The sequence below is a fragment of the Octodon degus genome, unplaced genomic scaffold (genome assembly GCF_000260255.1).
Source record: "Octodon degus isolate 3935 unplaced genomic scaffold, OctDeg1.0 scaffold00052, whole genome shotgun sequence".
Taxonomy (NCBI): domain Eukaryota; kingdom Metazoa; phylum Chordata; class Mammalia; order Rodentia; family Octodontidae; genus Octodon; species Octodon degus.
The window spans coordinates 5,131,446-5,150,644 of NW_004524628.1; the positions used below are offsets into that span (position 1 = coordinate 5,131,446).

Genomic DNA, 19,199 nt, shown 5'->3' on the forward strand with positions numbered 1-19,199 from the left:
GAGGAAGAGGAAGAAGAAGAAGAAGAAGAAGAAGAAGAAGAAGAAGAAGAAGAAGAAGAAGAAGAAGAAATGGTAAAAACAGAAAGACCAGAAGTTCTAGCACCAGCCCACCACACAGAGACCCGGCCTGAACTACTTACTCGTTCTGTGTCTCTCTGAAATAGTTTTTCATGTGGTACTTCCGTAACACTGGCTCTAATGTCAGAAATACAGGCCATTTTTGCTTTTTTCTTTGACAGTAGTATTGTTGGCCAGGTCTGTTCCTCTGTCTTGTTCAGAAACAGTTGGTTAAGTTATTCTGAAACATTGTTTACAAATCTATCAGCAGTATTTTTTCAAGGACCTTAATTTCAGCGTAGGAAAAGGAAATCTCACACACCGCTCTCATCCTGCATTCCTCTCTTCTCTGACTGGTCTTTGCTGCAGGGAGGCAAGGTGGGTGCCATCTTTCCTCTCAGTGTCTTTGTTGCTTAATATAAAGGCTGGAGATGGGGTCACATCCTGCGCAACCACAGGGGACACGTGTAAAGATGACAGAAGGAAAACAGGGTTTAGTGTGTCTTGAATCAGAAGTGTTTCCTTCTAGGATCTCCTGGAAGGGTTGGAGGGAAGAAAATAATACTCCAATAAAGACAAGCATAAGATTAAAAATCAAAAGAGTGTGTGTGTGTGTGTGTGTGTGTGTGTGTGTACATGCTAAACAATGAACTCAAGAAGTGTAAAAGACTGTGCCCTTTTTTAGCACCTTGGTCTGTCTTACATATGAGAAAGAACACTCAACTGCTTAGGCCTGTTTCAGGTCCTGGCTTCCCCTGGAGCCAGGAGCTTGAGGTAAGAATGGTGAGCCGGGCCCCCAGTGTCTCTGCAGAATGCGTGCAGAGTATCAGCCCACAGTGCAGGGAGAAGAGAGGACTGAGGAGCCAAGGGCGTGCTGCCTCTGCAGACCGTCACAGCTGCTCCCACTTGGACTTCCTCCCCAGAGAGGGCACCCAGGGGGGCCTCTGGACAGGGTGCGTCTCTCCATGGAGACCAGAGGGGGCAGCCAGGTGGCTGGCAGTCCTCTCTGACCCTCTCCTGGGGGTTGGAACACTTGATCCTTCACCAGCAGCTGCTGCCCGTGAACACAGCGCTGACTGGTCTTCGCTGCAGGGAGGCAAGGTGGGTGCCATCTTCATTTTGCCGCCTACTTTGGCCTGCCGTGAGAGCACTCCACTCAAAGCCAGGCAGTCAGAGCTGTGTTTTGACACAGCAAGCCATGTTTTGTTCTAAAGCTCTTTGTTTCATTTAAAGGAAAAGAATGATGGGTTGAAGTGCCAGGTATAGGAGATTTGATCCTCTGCCCTGCCTGACAGCCTGTCATGTGGGGAATAGTGGCAGCTAGCCACTGCTGCTGTGACCAGACAGCCCCTGCATGGGCTGCAAAGTGGCCTCAGGCAGGGCAAGGATGGAGTAGGGATTGCGGCAGAGAGGCTTTCTGGAGTCACAAGCTCACATTCTTGTGATTGTTTCTGCCTCATCCTCACATTAGTGTAATTGTGAGTTCATTTGTGTTGGGATATTTGTGGTATTTAATTTTTAGACCTCTTTTAGTCTTACATAGTTTAAAAGCTCTAAGCAAAGAGTCTTAATTCTGTCTAGTTAAAAAATATCTAGTTAACCTTAGGAGTTCTTTGATGTTTCTCTTTATAGTTTAAGAAATACCTGCCATGGGGCAATCCCATTTGCTGCTAACAGTTGTGATGGGTCGAGGGGATTGGGTGTAGCCTCCCATTGCTTTGTGGGAATGCTGCACCCAGCTCACGTGGTAGGGCTCCCAGCCCTCCAGCAGGGGCAGCCTGCCTTGAGCTGAGCCTACGGATTCCTTTCCTTGGCAGGAGCTCAATACAATGAGGTGGTGCGGCTCATGCCCGCGTGGGCACTGGATCACCTGCAGAGGGAGGCAAGGATGATGGACCTGGGCAAGCAGAGGGGGACAGCGATGGGTGGCCTGTACTGCTGGCATTGGAGTCCATGGGCCAGCTCTCTTAAGTCAGCCCAGAACCTTGGTGACAAATGTCTCCTGCTTAAGCTCATCTGAGTCGGGTTTCTTTACTGTCAGTTGACATGCATCCTAGCTGTTGAACAGTAGTACTTTCCCCTGACCTCGGGGGTATCTTCTAAAGCTGCCAGTGGATCCTGCAACTATGGATGACACCAAACCCTACACTGTGTTTTCCTCGATGTGCATGCTTATGATAAAGTTTAATAAAGTGGGCACAGTCTACAGAATAAATACTGGGTTGCCTGTATCAGCTAGGCCTGCCCTTGTAGCATTATGTTGTCTCCATGCAGGAGACAGGGGCATGGTACATGACGCTGGGGCAACAGCATGACATGTTTGCAGATCGCAGTGGTCACGTCCTCTGAAGTAACTGCTGGTTACCTCTGCTGCCCTTTGAACCAGCATGCAGTCACCAGATAGGGACCTGTGAATACCTGATCCATGTGAGATGGGGTTCTTGTCCTCTTCTTAAATGTGGTTTACTTGCCAAGTATGTAACATTTAATGTGCTGTATGGTGTAAATATTTTATGGGTTTAATATTGATCAACTCATATTTTGATGCCGACAAAGATTTAGGAGTTAGGGTCAGCCAAGTAGCTCAGCAGACTAAAGCACCTGCTTAGGCAGTGCGCAGTGGCCAGGGTTTGATTCCCAGCGTGCCATGCTGGCCCCGCCCCCAGGGCACACTGAGATGGCGATTGAGACTGGGTGTGGTGGTGCATGCCTGTAATCCCAGTGCTTGGGAGGCTGAAAACAGGAGGATCACTATGAGTCCAATCTGTGTAGTAAGACCCTATAGACCCTGTAGGCCCTGTACTAAATATATAAAAGAAAAAAGAAAAAGATGTAGGGGTTAAAATGGTACCTAGTCAAAATTAAGTGGTTATATTGCTGCAAGAAACATGTTTAGAGAGGTTCTGTGTGTGAAGAGGAAAGAAGAAAATAGAAGTGGATCTGAAAGTTTTAAAAAATAAAAATAAAAAACAAGGTATGACAGCAATAACCAATTGTAAAAATAAAAAGCTATATTATAACAAATAGGACAATGGCTATCCCAAGTAAAATAGGGCTTACTTTACTGTCAGCACTGCAGCACCATGCTGGGCCCTTGATGGCTCCTATGTGATTGCCAGGCAGGTACCGTCGGCTATGTGGATACACTGTATTTGAGTCAAGTCACCTTCTGGACACAGTGGCATGGGACACTGAGGTTTCATCTTGCTAGTCAGGATGCCATGCAACTTAAAGCTTATGAATTGTGTATTTCTAGGCTACTTCATTTAATATTTTGAGACCATAGTTGACTGTGGGTAACTGAAACTGTGTATTTGTGATGTTTTGGCAAGGATAGCAAGGGCACCCGGAACCTTCCCTCATCACGGCAGCTCAACCTGGAACCCCAGGGAGTTGGAGCAGGGTGTTCTGACAAGACACAGGGCGTTGCTGTGCCTGGGCCAGGCCGCTGCGCTGCGCAGGAGGTGCCCCTCTTTGTGCTGCTGTCAGAGGTGGTGTGAGCAGCGGTGGCCTCTCACAGGAGGAGTGAGGTGGCGCTCGAGGTGAAGGCCGCCTGGTATCTGGAAGTAGGGCCCAGCGTCCAGTGGCCCTTGGGGTTGGGATCTCAGGATAGGCCTTCCACTTTGAATTTGGGTCTGCCTCAAGCAAAGAGCAAGGCACAGCAGCTTTCTCCAGGAGCTTCGGGTGCCCCCGCCCCACCCGTGCTACAGAGGAGTCAGGCTGGGGCCATGCCCAGCCACCTCGAGCGGCATGTCCTAGGACCAGGCCGTGTCCTGAGAGGTTAGGGCATCTGGGTGTGTGACGGTGCCCTCGGCCACTGGCCTGCAGGGCCTTTATTGACACCTGCTCAGAGAAAAGCTGACGCACAGGTCACAGAGAAGACACTGACCTTATCACCTTGGCTCTTGGTCCTCTGGCATCACATGTGTTCGTTGATGAGGGAGTTGATAAATAATGGGGGGACATGTCTGTGCCCTAACGGAAGGCCTTCCTGGCAGCATACAGGCAGACTTGCAGTTAATTATGTGAGGGCTTCGAGTGGCGGGGTTGACAATGGAGCAAGAAATGAGACTAGTCAGAGTCTTTGACAATTGTAGGAGAAGAACGGCATGGACACTGGGGACATTGTCTGCAGAGGCGCCCTGAGGATGGACTGTGTGGGGCTCAAGACAGGGCTGCCATTGTCTTTGTGGTATTAGGAAACTTACATGACATTCAAATGGCAAGGGAACCTTGGTGCATGCGGGTGTGTATAGGAACACTGGATCGAGTCACCCAGGCAGAAGCCTCTAGAATCCCTGGTGCTAGCATGGGGTGGGAATTCCCCATCTGGAGAGGTGCAGCAGGCTGCCCTCCGCAGGCAGAGGTTTCCCAAGGACTTTGGTCACCAGCATTACACTTTCGTTACACTTCCTGGGACATAGCTGCTGAGGAGACCTCCTTATTCACCTTGGTATTGCTAAGGCCAGGATTCATCTGCTGCATTTGGTGCCTGGTTAGGGCTGCCTTGTGTCCTCTTGTGGCGATGACATAAGGGTACCCCCAGCCTTTGGTGAGACACACAGCCAACCCCAAGCGGGGAGTCCTCCTGGTCTAATCGTCTCCTGCAGGCCCCCCATCAGTACGATTGCACTGATCATTAATTTTCAGCCTACGAACTCGGGGGACCCATTTGGACCCTAGCTCAAGATGGCTAATGTCCCGTGTGGATTCTGAAGTATCACTTGCCATATCCATTAAACTAATGAGACCTGTCCCTTAATTAAACAGGGTGAACTCAGAGCTTGGCAAAATGGAAAGCAGGAGTAGGTAAGTGGCTGATGTCTCCCAGAGACACACACCAGGGAGGCCTTGGGTGGGGTTGTTTGTGCCTGTGGGTGAGCAGGAATGCAAATAGCTAGTGCTTTCTTGCCTAAAGTGCTTTACTGTTCTCCTCTGGAGCACCAGCTGGCTAGGTGAGTGCGTAGATAGCAGGCACTGGGTCAGAGCCTTGCTCACTGCAGCCCTCTCTGCCCCTCACCCGCGGCCCTGTGCAGGGACAGGGAGCAGGGGGTGGTGAGAGCTGACCCTGGCTCTGAGGGAATGGCAACGAGGGCCTCTTGGGACATCCACCCACTTCCTAGCAAACTGGAGTGTCCTTGCACCCCTCCCTGATGGGAGGGTGTGAATTCCTCCAACAGCAGTCATTTCTTTAGTTGACAGTTGAGGAAACTGAGACACGGCACAGGGCTGCTGTGTTGTAGAAGGTCGCATGATTTGCAGTGCATCACCAGGTGCCAGCCCTGCCTCCCCACTGGTGTGATGCCAAAGCCAGGTCCCCCAACCTCCAGGAAGCTGTCCTGCCTCTCTGAACTCCCAGTTTATGTTTCATTTCTTCCCAACAATCTCCTTCACACAGTCCCTGTAAAGGGCAACTCAGGCCAAGTGCTCTTGTGCCTCAGTGCTGCAGAGCTCTGCCTGTAGGAGTAAGCGAGGGCTGAGGGAAGGCTTGGCTGTTGGCAAAGGCCTTCTGGCTCCGAGAATCCCCTGTCTGAGCGGGGTTGGAGGAGGAAAAGCGCAGACACCAGCAGCCAGCACCAGGCTGTAAGTTGCTCTGTTTGGCCCCTAGGAAGAGGTCTTGCTTTGCCTTGGTCTTAACCATCCAGCAGAAAAGTATAAAAACGTAGTATAAGAAGTAAAGCCATGCTGTTACGTTGAGCTGTAGGAGACTCAGGTCAACAATTTCTGACATTGCCAGTCAAGTGGAAGACCCAATACTATTACGGGCTACTGGACTCTTTTAGAATATTTTGCTGAGTTTACACATCTATAATATTTAAATAATGGAACTTAACAAAAAAAGGGGATACAAATGAATGTCCATTTTGTATCTGTGTATTCAAAGTGATTAGGTTAGATACATAGTTACATTCTCTCAATGAATAGAGGGATTTGTTCTAATAGTGTTTGTAAATAGGATATCTTGTCTGCATCTTGTACAGCAAGTAACCACTAGGAAGAGAGTATGCAATGTGTTAATTATTGAAACTGTCCTACCAATTTGGTTTGAAACTGTCTCATTGCTATTTGTTTCTCAATAAAATTATGGAGAGGAAAAAAAAAAAAAAAAGAAGTCCCCTTGACAACTCCCTGTCACTCTCTGTCCTTGATTTAAGCGCAGTTTTTCTTTTTCTAATGAGTTCTGGTCTTCAAATGGAGCTGGAAGGAAAAACAGTGACCTTGGGAGTATAGGCATCCTTGGTGAATTTTCTTAAATTAATGAGACTAAATGGGGAAATCGAGATCACTGTGCAAATTAGTTTTGCGTTCTGCGTCTTAATGACTTAAATTGCAGATTCTAATTAAATGCCCCCAGATAATGGTGAAGTGCCTTCACGGGTCTTTCTGACCTAGAAGTTTTCTCTGGCCTGTGAACTAGAGTAAAATTGGTCTGCAGATGGCCCTCTGCCTTTAAGCGTTTCTGTCTCCACAGTCCTTGTGATGCTGGTGATACCAGCTGCCCTCCTGAGGGCAGGGTGGGCAGGGGCCGGAGGAAGCAGTGCGGGTGGGTTTGCAGCCCCATGGCTGGCCCCATCAGGTGACGTGTGCTGTCTGCAGTGTGCTGGGTGAAGGTGCTCCTGGGCTTCATCGGTCACTGAGAGGGGATGCTAGGAGCACAGTGGGAGATGGCTCCGAGGGCAGCAGCTCTTCCCTGGTGCTGGAAGGCCTGCGCCTGCACCTCACACAGTGGCCTGCCTGGAGCAGGGAGAGCTCCTGGCTGCACTGTGCATTTGCCAGGTAGTGAGTGAATTTTGGGCTGTTAATTGACTTTGCTATCATTTTAACAGCTGGGTCATGGTGTCTTATGGATGTTCCCAGACGTACTTACTTGTATGCCTGGCATTCAACCTGCTCCTGGTCTGTAGTCAGAGGGTATAGCAAACACCTTTGCGCACAAGCTTTTTCTTTGTCTAAGTCTGCTGGCAAGCGTTTTGTTAGTATTTACAGATGTTGTTAATGTTTTGTTTATAAAATGTGATGAATTGTCCTTTCAAGTGCTTTTATCATTTTTTTTTATGTATTGGGTACAGGGCTTCACTGCACAGCTCAGACTCGTAGTGATCCTCCTATTTTCAGCCTCCCCAGTGCTGGGAGTACAGGCCACCACACCCAGTCTTGGTGGCTGGCTCAGTGCACCCGGGGGCGGGATGTGGTGCCAGGGATCAGACCCTGGCCTCTGCACTTGCCTAAGCAGACGCTTGCTTCGCTAAACTGTTTTGCTGGCCCTTGCTTTTACCATTCTTGGATGTCGTCAGAAGAGTAGCATGGCCCTATACAGTTTCCTCCACCAATGTGTATTTCCCCTGGAAGAATGGCTAGACCTCCTTTGGAATGCATAACTTAGATGAAGATAAGTATATTTAGCATTGATTCAGTTATTAGGGTTTGGACCCTTTTACCGTAGCTCGTGGGGAAACTGGCAAGTGCAGAGCCATGCCCCTGGTGTAGCGCAGCCAGAACTACTATCCTGCTCATCCTACTCAAGAAAGAGGGGCTCTTTCATGTCATACCACCTCCTGGACATTGTTGTTATATGCATTATTCGTGAATTTTTATAAACTCATCAGCATGGCTGTAAAATGCAAGGTTTAATACCATAGGTTCTTTCTCAGTTTTACCATTCTTGTTACTTTTTGCCTTTAAAAAAAAAAAAAACAAAGCAACAAAAACTCAGCAGTATTTATTACCTTTTAAAGCAGAATGTGACCTGGGCACGCCACTTCCATTCACAGGCGTTGTTCCAAATGACTTTTTAAATAGCTCTGCAGTATCCTTAGGAAGTTGTTTCTCCCTTGAAACACTACTTGCCTTTGGAAAACAAGCCCGTGCAGCTTCTGCCATGAAGTTTTCAGTATAACATACTTGTAGGGGCCTAGGACATGCGGATTTGAAACTACTGGGGAAAGTTTGCTTTTTTACTTTTGAGGCAGGGTTTCACTCTGTAGCTCAGGCTGGCCTTGAACTCACTACATAGACCCAGGCTCACCTTGAGCTTGCAGTGATCCTCCTGCCTCAGCTTCGGTACTGGGATTACAAATGTGTACTACCACACCTCGCTCTCTCTGAGTGTTACTTTTGGCTTAATTACCATGTGTGTGCACGTGTGCACTTTCGTGCATACACAAGGGGTCAAATGTGAGGCTTTGCATACTTTGCAACATCCCCAACCCTTATTCACCTTTTGCTGTTGGCAAACCAGTGAGTCTTTCCCTTTAGAATTTCTCTGGGTCCCCTGCCAGGCCATGACCCTCATTGCCAAGGTGCCCAGGCAGTAGGCCGCCACTAGAGAGACCGAGTCTGCTGGAGGGCCAAGCGGATTGCTCTTGATCTCTAGTTCTGAGCCCAGCCCTCCCAGCAGTGCCAGGACTTAGTGGAGTTTGGGCTCCCTTCTGCAGGGAGGGGTCCAGGGACAGAATGTGGGGGCTCTGGAGTCTGTGGGGCCCTCTCCTGTTCCTACATACTTGGCTTTCAACCCCAGCCCTGTGTGATGGGCAAAGCTAGCCACATCTCAGACACCAAAAAGGCTCACTCAGCACGGTCCAGCCTGTTCTCCAGGGGCCTGTGCATTGTGAGCCGGAAAGCGGGGGCTCACATTCCTGTGTCCATGTCTTCCCTGTACCGCATACACTCTGCTACCTGCTTGGCTCTTCAAGGCAGGCCCGCAGTGCCCTGCCAGATCACTCCTAGAGGAGAAGGACCTGGATGTTGTCTTCTTCTCATTCTCTGGAACTTGAGCAAAACTTGTATTTTTGAGCCTAAATTTGGACTGCAGTGAGTAGCAGTAAACGTGGAGTAGCTTTCGGCTTCCCACCTTTCTGGCCTCCCACTCCAGGGCGGGTCAGCTCATCAGGTCTGTCCCTTTCTGTTTCTAGGTGATGGATGTGGACGTGGGTCTGTGAAGCAGTGCGGCGTGGCCCGAGCACGAACATGTCCAGTAAGTTGCTTGGTGAATTAACTCGCAGTGGAATCTGGGTCCTTCAGACACAGAGGGTGGACACCCTTGGGAAGTTGGGGTGTCCTTGGATGTAGGGAGACTGTCAAGAGGGTGTGTTCAAGAAGGCTTTTGGCGCAGCGTAATTGTCTGCACTTAGAAAGGTTGGTTCCTCTAAAGCCACAAGGACATCGTGGGCTTGGACAGAACCTACAGCTCTCACCTCCTGCTTAACCTGTGAGAGCGGGATGCGGGCTCAGGGTGGCCTTGCTGACTCAGCCCCCCGTCTTCCCCTCCTTTAGGTGAAAGAGCTGGAGACCACAGCACTCAGGGGGTCTGTGTGGCTCAGGGGAGGAGAAAGCAAGCCAGAGACACGTGAGGGCTTTGTCCCTGCTGTGTTCACTACACAGGGGTAGCATGCACATGGGAGGCCTCTCTACTGCTTTGTCCTGCCGCAGGTTGTGGTGGAGAAATTTAAGGTCATAAATATTCTCTGACCTGACAACAAAAAAGCATAATAGAGCAACAATAGTAATCTCCAAAGTCGTATCTTATGGTTGCATTGGGACCACCGTTTGTGTGGCTCAGTGCTGTGAGGAGAAGGAGGTTTCTTGTGGGATGTGTGGGCGCACTGTGTGCTGGGGCAGGGCAGGAAGAAGTGAGTGGAAGCGGCTGGGAGCAGCAAACACTCCAGCCCGTGCCTCACTGCGTCTGTCCTCTGGTTCTTTGCCCCTATTTCTAGGGCTACTGCCACCGTAGAACACTAAGGCTTGGTGACACGTGCTTCCCGGGAAATCAGGCGTGGTCTGGCCCAGGAACAAGAAGCACATCCTCACCAATGACATCATGACAGCAAGAGAGCACAGCCCTCGCCATGGTGCCAGGGCCCGTGCCATGCAGCGGGCTTCCACCATTGACGTGGCGGCCGACATGCTGGGCCTCTCTCTCGCAGGTGAGCCTTACAGGGCTGGGCAGCACTGGGCAGGTGGGCTGCCTCCTAGGGCTGGGGCAAGAGCCTGGTATGGCGTCCTTCTCGGGAGGTAGATGCTCAGCGGGGAAGACAGCTGCTTCCTGGGGACCGCTTCTGCTCCACATGGTTGCCTCAGGTTTCCACCCTGAGTGGGCCAGGAGATGACATGGGAAGGTGCGTGGCGCCAGCTGGCAACTGCCAGACCATGAAGAAAGGCCTTCATGTTGGGGTCCTGCAGGAGGGAGGAGGGAGGTTTGGTTTTGGGGTCTGAGGTGTCTTCGGAATTGATAAGACACGATGTTTAAAAAATGACAAATTCAGAGTGCAGCAGCTAGGATTCATCCCCAGTGTGCCGTGCCACCAGGTGCCCCTGGGGCGCATTGAGACTACAATTGAGACTAGGTGTGGTGGTACGCACCTGGAATCCCAGTGCTTGGGAGGCTGAAAACGGGAGAATCACTATGAGTCTGATCTGTGTAGTGAGACCCTGTAGACCCTGTACCAAATACATAAAAAAGAAAAATTAAAATAAAATGACAAATTCTTCTATAATAGTTTAGGGTTGGGGAGGGAACAGGTAGAATGGAGGTTTTGTTTTTTCTTTGTTTTGTTTTTTTAAATATAAAAGCAAAGAAAGGTTTGTGAAGGTTGTTTTTTCTATCATCTCTTTCTATTTAGGAAATATACAGGATCCAGATGAGCCCATTTTAGAGTTCAGCTTAGGTAGGTATCTTTTATTATTACTATTATTACCATTATTATTATTTTGTTTTTAAAAAGTCACTTAATGCCAGGCATGGTGGTGTGTGCCTGTAATCCCAGCATTCAAGAAGTTGAGGCTAGGGGATCACTACCTGTTCAAGACCAGCCTGAGCTACAAAGTGAGTTCAAGGCCAGCCTGAACTGCATAGTGAAACCCTATCTCAAAAAGACAAAAAAGAAAAAAGAAAAACAAAAGACTAAAAAGAAAATAAACCAAAGTCACTTAACTACAGAACCACAAAACCCTCCCACTGGCATGAATTTGTCTTCAAGAACTTGTTGCTGCTGAGCTGTTCCTGAGAAGAAGCCAGGAGCTTCCTATGGGCAGGAAGGAACCAAGACAGCACTCTGTCTGCTCAGCAGGAGCCTGTCCTACTGCTTGCCTGCGTCCCTGTAGTCCTGCAGGGGCTGGGGACGCCAGGGGACAGGGAGGCAGCCCCACCCAGGCCACTGCAGAGGTGGCTCGTGCCCCTCCTCCCTGGCTGGGAGAGGGCAGGAGGAAAGCTCACTGTGCTCAGATGCGGCAGCATACTACAGGTGGATCTGCATGTGCAGGGTCCTGGGGCAGGGACGCGTGGCACTACTGTGACTTACGCAGGAGGCTGGAGGGCTGTGTGGCATTAATGGGACATGCTTCTTCAGAGTCCACCATTTCTGCGGCTTCTCCTTTTTCTCCCAGCCCTTGGTGGTCTTCATCATGGGTCAGCGGCTTGGTGTCAATGTCCAGGAGTGGTCTGAGCTGAAAGAGGTCCCTTCTGGGAGTCAGATGAGCAGGATGCTAGCTCCCACTGTGTTGCACTAGGGGCATGGCTTTGTGCCTGCCAGTGTCCCCACGAGCCGTGTCACATGGAGACGAGATGCCCATAGCAGTTAAGCTTTCCCACCCACAAAATTACTTGGACAAGCACAAAACCAGTGAAAGTATCAGGCGTGTCAAGTTGATATTAAATGGCAAAATGTTCCCGTTTTGGATTCAATCTTCCAAAGCAAACTCAGAGTGCTCCCAGCCTGGCTGGGACTGGGCCATGGCAGGTTGTGACCCCTGTGGCCGGGCTGGGATGTGAGGCTTGGGGAAGCAGCCCGCAGCGCTGCTGCCTGCCCACCTCCGGCCTGCATTACCTTTTACAAAAACACAACTGACCGAAGGACTTTGGATTTTGACAGGAGAGTGAATGTTTCCAAATACCCTCTTTATCTTTAATCATCTGAAGGATTAAAGCAGATAAGAAACAGAAACACAAACTCTAAGCAGTGAGTTTTGGAACCCAAAAATGTCACCTTGGAGAAAGGGACAGATGGGGAATAGGAGAGTGAAGTAGCCACATCTGAGTGTCCAGGAATGGTGGGGACCAAGGCAGAGCATTGTCCCAAAGGCTCTATGACGCTTGGGAGACCAAGCAGGGCTTGTCACAGAGTCGCTATAGGGAGGCCCCATGCTGTATGATTTCAGGAGGCCTGAGCGGGTTAGTGGTCATTGGATCTGGGGTGTGGGTGGGCTAGGGAGAGAAGGGGCGCTTCTGGGGTGATGAGAATGATCAGTCTCTTAGCTGTGGTAGTGGTTCTATGGATGTAGATGCTTGCCAACACCCGTGGGATGCTGCACACAGAATAGGTACATTTTATACACAGATTATACCTTAAAATTGATTTTAACAACGAATAGATGAAGACTACCAGACCTATGTAGGAAGCCTATAATGTGAAAGAAAAAGAAGTAGAAAAATAGAACTCTGGAAGACAGATGTAGAAGGAGAGAAAATTGCCAAAGGAGCTGTACTTTATATCCCAAAGAAAAGCCTGCATATCTGTATAAGAAAACAATTACGTAAGAGCAAAGCAATTGATGATTAAAGGCAAAGTTTGAAATTTTAAATATGACAGATACAATTTAGAAATTCTGTGAAATTTAGAAGTTATTCAAGAAATTCTCCCACAAAATAAAATTTTAAAAGCAAAATAGAAGATAGAAAATAAGTGGAAATGGACAATTAGGGAGTCAATTCAGGAGGCCAAATATTTAAAAAGAAAATCAAAAAGAATGCAGGGAGAAAATAATATGAGAAATCTCTCAGAGCTGAGGGCAGTGTTTTTAGGTTAAAAATGACTTCCAGGGCTCGGTATAATGTATAGCGATCAAAAAAGACCTAGAAGGATGCACATGACGGTGACATTTCAGAAAAAGGAAATAATACATGGGAAATAAAATAGAGACCCTGAAACTCCTGGAGGAGAAAATGAGTGCTGTCCCAGAACCAGGAATGAAACTGGAATGGACGTCTCAGGGACATTGAAAACTCTGAGAGACAGAGAGGCAACACCCTTAGTTTTATTTTCAGCCTGCAGTTCTGTATCCGCGCAGAATACAGAATTCTATCAGCTGAATGTGAGTGTGGGCGGCGCTGGTCTGGGCTCTCCACACTCTCGTGTGCTTCCCCTATGTGCTTTTTTGGAATTATGGAGGACGGGCTCCACCCAAAAGAAGGGATAAGTCGGGAAAAAAGTTGAGCTGGTGTCCAAAAACAGTTCACACTAGAGAGAGATGAAGGCAATCCCAGCCGAGGCGCTCATGAGTAGTGTGTGCTCAACTGTACTTGTCCAGAATGCGGATTTAGCAAAAAGCTGAGCTATGGGCCAGGGAGATGGCTCAGTAGAATAAGTGCTTGCCTGGCAAGCCCAAGGACTTGAGTTCAATCCCCCGTACTGAAAAAATAAAAAATAAAAAAGCTGAGCTAAAGTGATTGAGTCCTGAGGATGAGAGTCGTGTCATTAAAACATTTAAAATTTAGAAGATTGGGCGGGCGCTGTGGCTTTGCCTCGGGGTAGCCCCGGCCACGCTTCCTCCAGGGTGCGCTTTCTCTTGCTCTCTCCCCTTCATTTGGCCTACGCTCGCTGCAGAGCTAGTTTCTCACTCTTCACTTTTACTTTTTCAAATAAACTTGGCCACTGCAAGAAAAAAAAAATTACATATGTGTGACCCCAGCACTTGAGAGGCTCGGACAGGAGGATCGCCTTGAGGTTGAGGCCAGCCTGGGCTAGTACCAAGACCCTGTCTCCAAAAACAACCAAACTTACATTACATTTGTGTTTTTTATAAAACCTTAACTATAGGAAATGTCAGGAGAAAAGAAAACCCTATTCAGATGGTCAGTTGGAAATTTTGGTATACATTTTTATTTTTACTCTCACAGTGCTGTATAGAATTTTTTAATGACTTTGGGGGTGGAGGTGATGGAATCATTTAGAAGAGCATCATCCTGACGTTCGTGACACGCTTCTTTCCTGTAAAGAAATGTCACCAGAGTCGTCCCATGCTAATAGATAGGGATTCAGCCTCATTATTTCCCGTGTTATTCCAACATAGAGACTATCGCATGGTTGTGCTGCTTGTTTTAACCAGTCTTCTCTTGGTTGGATGTTTCGTTCTGGCCACTGTTAAGGACCAGTGCAGTGAGCACATTTATTCTAGGTCTTTCACATGTTTTGCTGATTATTTTCTAGGGATAAACTCTTGGATTTGGAATTGCTGGGTCAAGTGACATGCAATTGAAATATGTTTTACCCCTTTGCTTTAGAAGCATTTATTTAGCATGCATTAGGCTAAAATTAAGGTTATCTGGGTAGAGACATAAGGCATAGGTGTTGGAGACTGACTGGAAATGACAGGCATACATGGCTGAGCACGTGGCTCAGTGGTAGAGCTTCTGGTTAGCATGTGAGAGGCTTTGATTCAATCCCCTCATAATCATCAAAAAATCCAGTCACCACTGCCTGAGGTGGTCTAACAGTTGAAGCAAAAACACTGACCAAAATAAAATTAAAAATCCTAAAAGGGAAAGCTAGGGGATGAAATGTCCACAGTGAGCTCTGAGGGGCTCTGACGTGGCCCCGCAGCCAGAGCCTGTGTAGGGCCATGAGTGTTCAGGAGAGACCTGAGAAGACTGTCAGTGGCCACCTTGAGGATCTGTGCAAGTGGGAAGTGAGGGCCGGCCTGAGCACTGAAGACATGCTCAGTGCACTCACAGGGAGCCTCAGCAGGCCACGTCCGAGGTCTCCGGCTCCTGGAGGTTAAGGAAATCTTGGTCCAGCTTTACCTAACCACCAGCATTCACTTCGGTGGCCACACGTGGCACAGAATAGTATTTTACACAGTAGGATGAGGAGAGCCCTTTACCCCTAAGCGGCAGCAGCAACAGAAAGCAGTGGCAATGAACCCGAGGGGGACAAATCTGATTTCTAGGGTTCCCCTGGTATGTAATTCTACATATTGGGGCTTCCAGCAGAGAAATGAAGAGTGCAAAACAGTCAAGAAGGTATGCCTCATACACAGGGAAATTTTAAAACAAAAACTCCGCAGTCAAATAGAAACTGTCTTCGACAAGGCATAGATGTTTGACTTTACTAGGCAAAGATTGAAAACCTGCTGTTGATAAGGTGTTCAAAGAACTAGCGGAAGCCATATCTACAGAATTAAATGAAAGTGTAGAATCAGTGTTTCCCCAAATAGAGAGTGAAAAGATAGACATCATAAAGAATGACACATCCTGGGTTCAAAAGTACAGCAACTGGATTAAGAAATTCATTAAGAGGGCTCCGTTGCAGGCAGAAAAAGGAAGAATCGGCAAGCATGCAAAATAGGTGAGCTGCGATGATCCAATCTGAGGGGAAAAAAGATGAAGAAGAAAAATGAACAGTCTAGGGGTCTGTGGGCTAGCAGCAGGCAGACAAGTACAGATTTAATGAGAGTCGCAGAAGAGGAAAGAGAGGAAGGAGAGAAAGAATTTTTGAAAAAATGATGGCTATAAACATCTTGACTTGACAAAAAATATCTAAGCAGGCTAGTGACCTCCAAGTAGGATAAACTCAAAGTAATATCTATACCTGGACATGCCATAATAAGCTGTCGAGAGCCAAAGATGGAATTTAAAGAGCAAGACAGACATGATTTATTGTTTGAGGTTTTACCGGAAGAGAGTGACCACATATTTGTCTCTATTGAAATCTGGAGTTCAGAAGATAGTGGGATGTATATTTAAAATCCTGAGTGAAGAAGACAGTCAAGGGGCCAGGGAGATGGCTCAGTGGAATAAGTGCTTCCCTGGCAGGCGCAAGGCCTGAGTTCAATCCCTGGTTCCACAAAAAAAAAAAAAAAAAAAAAAAAAAAGACAGTCAAATAAGAATTCCATGTCCTGCAGAAAAGTCTTTCAATACAAAAGAAATGAGGACTGAGGAGACAGCTCAGCAGTCTAAGCGACTGCCTAGCAAATACAAAGGCCTGAGTTTGATTCCCAATACCGCATGCTGTGCCAGTCCCAGAACCCCAGGCACTCTGCTGGTCCTGAAACTGGGTGTGGTGGTGCACACCTGTAATCTCAGCACTGGGAAGCTGAGACAGGAAGAGCACTATGAGTCCAAGCTGTGTAGCGAGACCTTGTACCAAATAATTAATTAATTAAAAATTTACAAAAGAAACAAGATACATGTTATTTGTAATAATCAAAATTCAAAACCAATATATTCACTGGCTGATGCATGGATAAGCAGTGTGTGGGATGTCCAGGACTCCTCGCTAGAAAGGAAGGAAGTGCCAGTGCTTGCTGGAGCCTAGTGAACCTGGCGAAATGCCAAGTGGAAGAAGTTGGGCACAGAGGGCCACATCCTGTGTCGTTCCACTTATAGTCAGTGTCTCGATTAGACAAATCCATACAGAAACAAATGGGAGGGAAGTGTGATGGTGAGTGATTATTATCAGTACGGATTTTCTCCTTTTGAAGTGATGGTGATGTCCAGGAATAGATAATGTAATGGATTACAACTCTGTAAGTACCTTATGAGCTACTGAATTGTACACGTCAAGAGGATGTATTTTATAATATTGTAAAATTTATCTTCTTAGGTGTGGTTCCATCCAATGCAAGAAATTCCCTCCTCCTCCCCTTCTTCCTCTTCCTCATCCTCCTTCCTCTTCCTCTTTCTCTTCTTCCCCCCCTTCTCCCCTCCCCCTTTTCCTCCCTCCCCCTTTTCTTTTTGGTACCAGGGATTGAACTCAGGACCTTGTACTTGCTAGGCAGGCACCTATACTGCCAAGCTATGTCCCCTACCCAGTGCAGGAAGTTTCTGGCCATCACCACCCCCCCCATCTCATAATAGAAGACTTTTTTTAAAAAATCAATGGTACATTGCTGAAAACTGTCATGAATCCATAAAACAAATGAAGGAATAATTTCACAGTGCAAAAATTACCAAGAAGCAGAGATTTTGAGTGAAGAGATAACCACAATATATGGCATTATAATATTTAATTGCTAGGAGACCCTGAAGAAAAAGAGACAGAAACAGGAGCAGAGGGTCATAAATACCAGAAGACTCTTTTCCTACCTGTTGTGATGGTGTACTTCTGTAATCCCCGTACTCTGGGAGATTGAGACAGGAGCATCCCAAGTTCAAACCTAGCTTGGGCAGTTTAATGACTTAATGAGACCCTGTCTCAAGAATAAAAGAAGGTTGGGAATGTGGCTGAGTGTGAAGGTCCTGGGTTCAGTCCCCGGTACTGCAAATCAATCAGTCAGATTAAATAAAAACTAAAAATTCTTTCTTGAGAGAAGGGTGGATCTCATATGTTCCACAAGTTGCCAAGCATCTCCTTATGAGAATTCTACGTTACAAGGATAAAGGAAAAAGATTACTTGCTTCTAAATGAAGGAACAAAACTCCCACAAAGTTAGAATCTTACCATCAAAGACAACTAGAAAGAAGGAGCAAAATCTGTGACCTATCTTTTCCAGATCTCCAGAGAATTAATATTATGGGTGGGGGGTTGCAAATGGAGGCAGCCAGGGACTCCTGGGAGCCAGGTCCTGAGGACAGAGGCTGAGCCATGATTTTGGCAGCCTCTTTGTATGGGGGTCCCCAAGGGAAAGGGGGCCAGCAGAACACTTTGTACTTTTTCAAGCAAAGGGAACCTGAAACAGATGTGTGTGGGTACCCAAAGGTGCCCTGCTCTTTGGAACCAGGGGGAAGCAGTTGCCAGGCTTCTCCAAGAAAGATGGCACCTGCCTGGGCTTCAGATCATTTCTACAATTTTTAAAAATACAACATTCAGCATAAAGTCATGAATTCTCAGAAACATGGCAAGAGACCACAGATGATAAAAATAGAGACAGATTCCTCAGGCTCCAGACATAGAGGTAAGCCACATAGATATAAACTGTGTTGCTTCTGTTTTTGAGTTTGAGCAGCTACGGCGGAGTGTCGTAGACTGGTGGTTTCAGCCTAGCACCTCTTCCTCGCAGTTCTGCAGGCTGGAAGTCCTGGTTCCGCTGCCTGCCAGCAGGTGTCTGCCTCCAGTGGTCCCACCTGCGAACCTGGCCCAGGTTCCTGAGGAGCAGGATTTTCACATAGCAATGTCCTCCCCCAACATTTAGCCCATCACTTCATGCTGACATAATGACAGTATTGAATACCTCATTGGAGAGTTAGAAAACCATACCAAGTGGACACTGTAGAATTAAAAAAATAAAATAACTGCTTTTAAAAATCTTTGGGTAGATAGTAAAAGCAGCTTTGATATGTTTGAAGAGAAATTTGGTGATTCTAGATATAGGTCAAGAAGAAAGCTTCCAAAATGAAGCCAGAGGTACAAAATAATGGAAAAAATAAGACAGAAGAAAATATATACTGGTCGGGAGGGGTGGGGGAGGCACTGCAGAGTGGTGGGGGGTGGCCCGAGGGGCTGGGAGAGGGTCCGGCCCACGCTGCGCCTGGGCTGGGACTGGTCCCACTGGCGCAGGGTAGCAGGAAACTCTCCGCACACTCACCGGACCTGGGCTAGGACTGGGTCTGAAGAAAATATATATTTTTTTAAAAATCAGTGAGCAGGGGCCGGGGAGATGGCTCAGTGGAATAAGCTCTTCCATGGCAAGCGCAAGGGCCTGAGTTCAATCCCCGGTTCTGAAAAAAAAAAAAAAAAAATCAGTGAACATATGTAGCACACATTTGTGTCCCAGGAGACATATACAAAGAGAAGGGCTAGAAGCAGTATTTATAGCTGAACATGTCTCCCAAGGTAATAAAGTACACCATGTCACAGAATAAAGGAAAATGTCCTTAGATACATCAGAGTAACACTATTGAAAGTCAAACACAATGAGAAAATTGTCAGAGGTGCCAGAAAATGCACGCGTGTACACACACACACACACACACACACACACACACACGGTGCTCAAAGTAGCCATAATTACACTGATGGCTGACTTCATCGCAGAAAAAAATAGAAGCCCAGAGACAGTGTATTTAAAGGTCTTAGAGAAAATAACTACCTAGGGAAAACATCCTTTCAGACTTGGGGCTCAATACAGACATTTTTCAAACCTTAAAAACCAAAGAACGTGTCACGGCAGATGCTGGTCTAAACGGTGCCATGGGCTGTTCCTCAGAAGA

The 19,199-nt window shown here is 47.5% G+C and overlaps 1 protein-coding gene across 26 annotated transcripts in view; it reads left to right on the forward strand.

The window, feature by feature from the left end:
• Positions 1–19,199, forward strand: part of Inpp4a (inositol polyphosphate-4-phosphatase type I A) — a 74,425-nt gene that overhangs the window by 7,478 nt on the left and 47,748 nt on the right. For 21 of the 26 annotated variants that reach the window (XM_023717428.1, XM_023717432.1, XM_023717425.1 and 18 more), the window contains exons 2-5: positions 4,828–4,866; positions 8,970–9,031; positions 9,771–9,980; positions 10,677–10,721. In XM_023717428.1, coding sequence (XP_023573196.1) covers positions 9,875–9,980; positions 10,677–10,721 — 151 coding nt within the window. In that variant the 5' untranslated portion in view covers positions 4,828–4,866; positions 8,970–9,031; positions 9,771–9,874. Of the gene's footprint in view, positions 1–4,827; positions 4,867–8,750; positions 8,869–8,969; positions 9,032–9,770; positions 9,981–10,676; positions 10,722–19,199 lie in introns of all 26 variants that reach the window. The other 5 variants (XM_023717420.1, XM_023717422.1, XM_023717421.1 and 2 more) reach the window with 3 other exon arrangements.